At 37.8% G+C, this 8383-nt stretch overlaps 1 protein-coding gene across 1 annotated transcript; it reads left to right on the top strand.

The window, feature by feature from the left end:
* Nucleotides 1-1346: 1346 nt before the first annotated feature.
* On the top strand, nucleotides 1347-3282 carry LOC134617634 (lysozyme C-like). The gene is made up of 4 exons (XM_063462958.1): nucleotides 1347-1476; nucleotides 2598-2756; nucleotides 3004-3079; nucleotides 3158-3282. The coding sequence occupies exons 1-4, from the start codon at nucleotides 1347-1349 to the stop codon at nucleotides 3222-3224; spliced, it is 432 nt and encodes a 143-aa protein (XP_063319028.1). The 3' UTR covers nucleotides 3225-3282.
* The last annotated feature ends 5101 nt before the right edge of the window (nucleotides 3283-8383 follow it).

Here is an 8383-nt window from a genome sequence, read left to right as displayed (position 1 = left end):
CCCTTAAAGCATCCCAAAATGATTCTTATATCATCTGTCCTAGATCTCAAGTAACTCAATGCTGTAAAATGAGTGAAATGAAGCTCAACAATGTAGCAAACATGGTAAATCTCTTAAAAGAGAGGTGCTACAGAGGCTGAGACATTGACCTGGATCTGTTTCCTAATATGGTTTAGGTAAAGATTCTAATCACCCTCTGCCTTTACCAAAGTTTGGGACACTCCGATAGGGCTTCAATCTGGGACGCTCCATCAGTTGTTCTCAGAATTGAGGAACCTCCTCAGATGAGAGGTGAAATGAGAAGTTCAGACGTTTTTCTTTTCAAGTTCCTTAGATTATCTGGGCATGAAGTTGTGCTGAAATATAAGTAAAAAAATAAAATACATTAATGTATGCCAATCTAATTACACAACAGAAATTATAGAAACAACATAAAACAGTTGATAAATGGTCAAACCATGTAAGACCAAAACACAAGTGATATAGCTCATTTTGTGGCATAACACAAATTAACAAAAATAGAAACAAAGCTAACGCAATCTAAAACTGATTTCTAAGCAAACACTGATTTTCATTTTTAATGAGAATAACAAATGTGTCTGGTCATCTTTACCATGCTTATGCTTTACTACTAGAAATTTACACTAAACCCCAAAACCAAATACATAAAGTATAAACTAGGCACCTATCTATCCTCAATAGTCCTACATTCATATTTTTGTTTTCAAGGATGTAGCTCAGTTGCACTATACCTACAGAGTAAAGATGAAGTCCAACAACATTTTTTGATTTTGCTTACAAAGTGTGCCAGCATTACAAGTTGACCATCACCTCACATGCACAGACAGACCCCAGGTGGTGCTAAAGCACACACCCTGTTGGCCTCTTATTCCTTGAGCCCCCTTTTCTGTGAGCCTGTTTTTATCATTTTTTTTTTCTTTTTTTAACATCACTTGTTGATTTTAAAGTGGCCTATGGCATCAGTTTCCTAATTAAAAGCATGTAATACCTGGCCATTGCATTGTTATAATTCTGCTACACCTTATAAACCCCTTTCCTATTCTTGCTGACGCAGTGAGTTGCCATTAGTGCGCCCCGTGGAGCAATCAATGGGTTTTATTTGTTTTTTAACTTTCCCGAACTTTGGAATACATTTCATCCCGATCAGTGTGTTTAATTTGTCTCTCTGGATTGTGTAATCATGAACACAGCCTTTTTATGTAACCCATCATTTATTCCGCATTTGGATCCTCTGATCTGAACCCAGACAGTCACAGCTTTTTCAGCTGAGCTATTTCAGCAATAAGGAGATTCAGCAGCAACTGTGAAACAGCACAGACATCATCATGAGGAGTGTGTTTGTTTTCTTGCTTTTGATAACTGTCGCCAGTGCTAAAGTCTTTGAGCGCTGTGACTGGGCCAAAAAGCTGAAGGAAAACGGGATGGATGGCTATCGTGGTGTCAGCCTGGCTAACTGTGAGTACAGCCTTTTACTTAAACAATCTAAGGTGATCAACTCTGGATGGTCACCAAAATAAGCAGTTCCCCATTGAACTGGCTAGGATAAGAGTCAGAAGTAGGTTCATCTCTACCCATTTATATGGATATTTGGCACAAGTAACTAGAGATTATATATCAGAAAAACTGTAAGGCCAACCATGTAAGAGAGCTCCTGTAAAAGCAAAAATCTTTTTGTTTTTGAAACTATGTTTGTTTAGGAGGTGGGTAAAATGCTACCGTAGCTTTTTCCCAGAGTGGTTCTCTGGCATCAGTAAGAGTTCGATGAACTATCAATTAATGTCATGTATGGTGCTGATTGTCATGAAGTCAGTTTGAATGAAAATACAACAGTAACAATTTCTGAGTTTTTGGTAAGACCCTGAAGAGAAATGTCTCTGTTTTGCAATCCAAGTTTGTTTATTTATTAAATGATCATAGCAAAAAGTTGTACATGGTTTCATGAGCAAAAGTTATTGAATGTGAGCAATGTGAGCATAAAATCATCTTTCTGACCAGCTTCATCAATCCTTAAATACCTTTTACAAATATTTCCTCCACTAACCATCATGATGTAATTTATTTCCTTTTTTTATTCTCATGTGAAATTGTATTCCACTGCTTTTTAGAGTTAACGTCGGCGTTATAGATGTATCTCACAGCTCAGGTAGAGCCAAGAATTGAGACAGAGGAAGGTTTCTTTATTACAAAATATTCCACTCTGTAAACTTGCAGTCTGTGTCACAGCTCACTTGTATGGTGTGCAAAAGATTCCAGAGTAAGCGAGTCAGTGAGTTGGGGCGGCTCATGGGTGAAGGTGGTTTGTTCTTGCTTTTGACATCTGTGTGATCTGAACCAATGAATCATTTTTGATGCATGTCAGTTAGCAATATGATTAAAACCAAAATTACATACTCTGATTGTCTGTGATTAGGGTTAATCACAGATGAACCTAAGAAATCAGAGGATTAAAATATGATGTGAAGAGTCTCTAACAAAGTGTCAGCATGTGAGAAGTAGTTAGTTCAGGATGTGCAAAGGACACTTGACCTTTGGCTTTCAGGTAATCTGCATTTCCATCTCTTCTGTTCTTTCTACAGGGGTTTGCCTGACCAAACATGAGTCAAACTATAACACAAAGGCAACAAATCGTAACTCTAATGGATCCACTGACTTCGGCATCTTTCAGATAAATAGCCGCTGGTGGTGCAATGACGGTCGCATAAATTCAGCAAATGGATGCAACATTGACTGCAACGGTCAGTGATGATCTGAGTTTATGTTCAGCAGTAAAATGCTGCAAGTAACAATTTACATCTTCAGTGGCTGAATACATCTCTTGATTTATTCCAAAACTGATTTATTTACTTTCTTTTCTCAACCTGCAGTGTTTTTGATAAAAGCACTTTAACTCACTTTTCCCAGATGTTGTCCTTATTATTCCACAATGTTACCTTTTTAATTTGCCATTGTTATTTGCTTTTTTCTTTCCCCCTTCGGCCACAGTGCTTTTGACAGATGATGTCACCTCTGCGATCAATTGTGCCAAACGCATTGCTAGGGAACAAGGCATCACAGCCTGGTAAGAAGAGATCATTATGTGATTGGGATACACTGATAGTTCTGTGTTCATTGGACTGACCTTTGAATCTGGTTTTAGGGTTGCCTGGCGCAATCGCTGTCAGGGCAAGGATCTCAGGCCCTATTTGTCCGGATGTCGTCTTTAATCAACACATAAACAGAAGGGTGTCATCGACATAATAAATTGTCTCCATCCTCCTCTGTTTCTACTTTTAAAGGAAAACATATCGGGTGACCCAAATGATTAAAATCAGTTAAAATCTCTACTCTTTCAATGGTTTTCATTCCTCATTTAAAAAAGAAGAAAGAAAATGTGGTCTCGTGTGTTCTAAATAAATCAGTAAATATGGCATGCTTTGTGTCTTTGATTAGACATTTTCTTAAGTAAAAACAGACAAGAAACCTTCCAGAACTTTGGAATCTATTTCAGCCCAAACAATGTGTTTTATTTGTTCAGCTGTATTTTTTTTAACTCTAAATTCATGATTGCTTGTATTTCTATTCTTACCTAACCCTTCCCTTGTGTGTATTTGGGTCCTCTTATCTAGGTAGAACTTCTCCAAACTTTGGGGAACTTTCTCAGCTGGATCGATATGCTTTGTTTGTACAGCTCTATTTTTTTAACCATAAGTTCAATACTGCTTGCTTTTCCACTTTGATGCAAAAGCAATCCTGGGCAGCTGCATCATTTTCAGCTGAGCATTTTTGCCAATAACAGGGGAAAGCAGCAGCAGCTTTAGACATATTTGGACAAACAAAAATACCATCATGAGGAGCCTGTTGGTTTTGCTCTTCCTGACTGCAGCCAACGCCAAAAACTTCAAGCACTGTGAATGGGCCTGCACGCTCAGGGCTAATGGGATAGATGGCTACTATGGAGTCCTCGCTGACTGTGAATATTATACTGTCAGCTTAAGAAAATACAAGATAAGAATTAACTTCTACTATGCTACCAGTGAAATGTTACTGTAAGGTTACTGTTATCCATGTAACAATAATGCATATCTTCAGACGTATTGATCTGTGTTTCAACTGGGAAACCCTTACTTTTAAAATCTGTCAAGTCTGGGATTCTGACTAAGCATTAATATATGATTGGGGAAATAACAAGGATTTGTTTCAGTGCCTGAGCTTTAGCTTTTTGTTTGGATATAAATCCATCTCTTCTGCTCTGTCTGCAGGGGTTTGTCTCACCCAATGGGAGTCAAACTATAACACAACTGACTTTGGGATCTTTCAAATTAACAGCTACTTGTGGTGCAGTGACTAAATCATCAGCTCGCATAATGGTTGCAACATTAACTGTAGTGGTCAGTAATGCGCCTCAATAGGTTTTTCTCTCAGGGCATCTTGTGGCCTGAGTCCCTGTGAGGTTTAAATCATCATAGGTTCTAATGCTTGCCTTTTACTTTGAGGAAAAGCAAAATTAAATTTAGGGGTCAAAACAATAGTTTGTGATGTGTGTCATAACCGTCTTTGGATTAGGAGAACTTCAGAAATCTAATGAAACAAATATTACATTTTCAGCTTGCCTAGAGTTAAAAGGTGCGAGTTTGCTTTTACCATTTTAAGGTGAGGCAGCTGCATATTATTCACTAATTATCAAATGACTACTCTTAAAACATTATGTGCTACATTGGGGATAGAAATGTTTGTGTCAGTATTCTATTGGCCCTCGAGTCTGAAAACCACTTCTGGTTTGTGATCATTTTATTTGTTTTGAAATTTACAGCTTTGCCTAGATTACTTTAAATTGCAGTCACAAGAACAATAACAACAATTAAATTAAAATAAAATAAGAAGAATGCACTATTCAGAAAATCTTACATTCTAGCACGTTCGGCATTAGTGGCGAGTTGCAGATTCATTTACTGGTTAGGTAGAGGATATAGATTAACCAATAGATGGACATTTATAAGTCTGGTTTCCATTTCTCATAGCATATCGGTGCAGCATTCACTTTAGTGCAAGAAAATGAATCTTGTCTTATTATGACACATGCTGACTAAAATGTTAACTGTAATCATCGGGGTCTAAACACACATGAAGTCTTAACACCCACACACAGAGCAACAAGCATATAAACAGAGAAAGGTGTAGGGGGGGAGGGGAGAGAAAGAAATGGTGGAGAGGCACCATGGAGACGCAGACTGAAGGACCATGACATTCACTCTCAAAGTTATCATCAGTTACGACCCCAACCTTAACCTGTGGAATTAAAATATGTGATTTTGTTGTATAAGTCCTTACAATCAGAGAAAAAGAAAATGATCGCAGCGATTATTATAACTGGCACAGTTAAAAATGGGTTCTCAAATGGGTAGGATGACCAGTGATGACTTAACAGTTTGTGTCATGCAGAAAATGTTATCAGTAGGCTCTTAAAAGGATAACAGTTGCACAGTAAAAATATAGATGGACAGCCTACAGGTCTAAAAAATACATTCATTCTAAACACCTCAAACCTGCATGATTTCTGAAGGATAACAGGTCACGGGTTGTCTGAGAGCAAAAATAAAATAAAATAAATAAATACAAATTTGAGAAAACCATAGTACTGCTAAACTGATCTATAACCTCATAAATATTTTCTCAGTTGGCTTATTGGCCTGTGCTAGTTTCGTAATTTGATAAACTATGGTCTTCTGATGAAAAGTAAATAATAAAGCTTTGCAAAAAACTAAACTTTGCAAAACTTTAGAGTCCATCCAATCAATCTGCTTTGTTTGCCTGTCTGGGTTTGGTAACCATGAACCCATCATTGCGTGTTAGGTTTTTTTTTTTACGTAACTCTGTTCAGGTCATCTTATCTGAACATAGTCAGTTAAAAAGTAGGAAATTCAGCAACAGCTCTGGAAAAATTCAAAAGAGCAGAGACATCATCATGAAGAGTTTATTGCTATTGCTTCTGGTTAGCTGTAGCCAAGTTGAAGGATAGTGGAAGGGACGGCTACTATGGTGTCAGCCTGTCAGACTGCCTGGTCTTACATAAAAGAGCTTAATGACTTCATATCCACTAAGATGATGTGTTTGGGGTTAGAAAAATTTCTAGCTTCACTTTACATAAAACCTACCTGTATATTTTTGTGTTGGAAATAAAAAAATTCTAATAATAACACATTTTAGACATGCAAGAATATTGCTTTCTGGGTTAAATTTAGTTCTATGCCTCTTGAATTCACTGGTTCAGCTGCAATTTGGGTTAAAATTATGATCAGGGTAGGTTCATGTCTAATTGTAATTAATGTAAGAAACTTCATTTGAAAGCAAAAAGGTTCTAGTTGATAAACTATGGCCTGTTAAAGTAACAAATGTGATGATTAATAACACTTTAACCATAGCTAATGCTGCAGATCAAACATTAGTCATGACACATTTACTTTCATACTATATGAGCTACCTGAGCATTTTTTTGCCTTTCTATGTCTTTCATATATTTATGTTGGTGTTGAGTAGAGAATTTCCTTCCAATACACATTATTTTTGCAATGTTTTAAATTGCAGGTGTAAAGTAGCTGAACTTGTGAAAGAGAAACAAACTAAAGTATCGACGCTATCGCTCTAGTATTGATTCAATAATAAACCTAGTGTTGTGTCAATACTATTGATATTTGGACAGATCCGAATAGCAATAGTTTGAGTTGTGGTAGCTACCTGGGTTATGTGCCATTTCAGTATTTAAGAACAGCAACAACAATTGATGCAGAAAACAATCAAGAATTTGCAGGATGTCATTGAAGATGATTCCGTAATCTGTAGTTAAATACTGTAGGAATGTTTAGCTTATTTTAGAGTTTAGAAATGTGTTAGATATAATGTAGAATTATTGTAGAGACACTGCCCTGGATGTAATAAAGGCCTGATTGTGTCATGAGCTTAGAAGTAGATTTGTAACTGGATAACTGTGGTCTGGAGGGGAGATGGTATTTATGGCCCCTAGGAAGAGACACACACCCACAGTGTTTTAACTGATATACTCCCACACCTATATGCACACTCACTCACGTGCACTCACATAGGCATACGGGTACGTGCACACACAGGCACTCAGGTGCTCGTGCACATAGACACAGACACAGAGTTTGCAGCACACGATGGGGGGATTTATGATGCAGCCGCTTCTATAAAGCTGGCTGTGACTAACAAAGGGGAGAAGATTTTGCAGAGGGACACCGGCCTCATCTTCCCTTCTAGAAGTGCATGCTTAAATGAAGAATAAAGAATGAGTAAAGATGAAGATGAATAAAGTTTTTGTAAAAATGACTACTGGGTGCATCTCTGGAGGCCCGAGGAATGAAAAAGAACCGGGGTAGAACTGATTTCGTAACAATACATTTTAAAAGTAACCTTAACCTCACCAGACTGTTATGAACGTCCTTCATACACCACTCTGGTGCCTAACTCCCATTTACTTTTTATCCCTCAGCCACAATAGGCTGATTTTCAAATATATACTATAGGTGCATCTACTAAAAATATCAGACGAGTTTGAATCTCAGTGACCTCAACCTCAACGGATCAACCTCAACACAAATGCTCAGGAGTTTGAGATTTTTCATCAAACTTTTCGTATTGAACCTAAATAACAATTTTGTTTAACGTAACTGGTTGTCTTCTGATCGTTGATCGTTTTACATATTCGTAGAAATAGTTTGCATCATCCTGTAGCCGATAGCCTCAGAAAAACTTCCTGTGGGTTTACCTGTCACTGACTTCCTGACATTCCAGGTGCTTCTTCTTCTCTAGCCCCCCTTTCCCCACCCTCTGCTAATAAAATCATGAAACTGATCAGTGATCAGCTGATCGGCTTTTCTCTCGTTTGTTTATCGCCCATTTTGCTCCACAAAGATGAAACCAGTGGTAACTGTGCAGGGGAGGGTCTAGCAAAGTAGAGTAGAGTTTGAACTTGTTATAACTGGGGAAACAATATTAATGTTTTAATGATCCTGCAGCCATTTCACCCTTAAAACATCCCAAAATGATTCTTATATTATCTGTCCTGGATCTCAACTAACTCAATGCTGTAAAATGAGTGAAATGAAGCTCAACAATGTGGCAAACATGGTAAATCTCTCAAAAGAGAGGTGAATTTGCGTAAATTCCCCCGACCCCAACAGCTCTTGGCACCCCGCTGAGATTTTCACAGGTCTTCAGCTCCATTGTTCTCCTGCTTTTTTTGTGCAAACACTCCAACCCCTCCCCCAACCCCCAACCATGAGAGATTCAGGTCTTTCCTTTCCTGCAAGGCTACTTTCCTTCCTTACCTGCAGCGTACAATACACCATGGTAGTTTCTATGTGCAATA

The sequence above is a fragment of the Pelmatolapia mariae genome, linkage group LG3_W, assembly GCF_036321145.2.
Source record: "Pelmatolapia mariae isolate MD_Pm_ZW linkage group LG3_W, Pm_UMD_F_2, whole genome shotgun sequence".
Taxonomy (NCBI): domain Eukaryota; kingdom Metazoa; phylum Chordata; class Actinopteri; order Cichliformes; family Cichlidae; genus Pelmatolapia; species Pelmatolapia mariae.
This window is presented reverse-complemented; position numbering and strand designations above follow the sequence as displayed.

Coding starts and splice junctions, on each gene's coding strand:
- LOC134617634 (XM_063462958.1), top strand. CDS start 1,347: ATGAGGAGTGTGTTTGTTTTCTTGCTTTTGATAACTGTCGCCAGTGCT. Junction 1,477..2,597: donor TGGTGTCAGCCTGGCTAACT/GTGAGTACAGCC, acceptor TTCTTTCTACAG/GGGTTTGCCTGACCAAACAT. Junction 2,757..3,003: donor ATGCAACATTGACTGCAACG/GTCAGTGATGAT, acceptor CTTCGGCCACAG/TGCTTTTGACAGATGATGTC.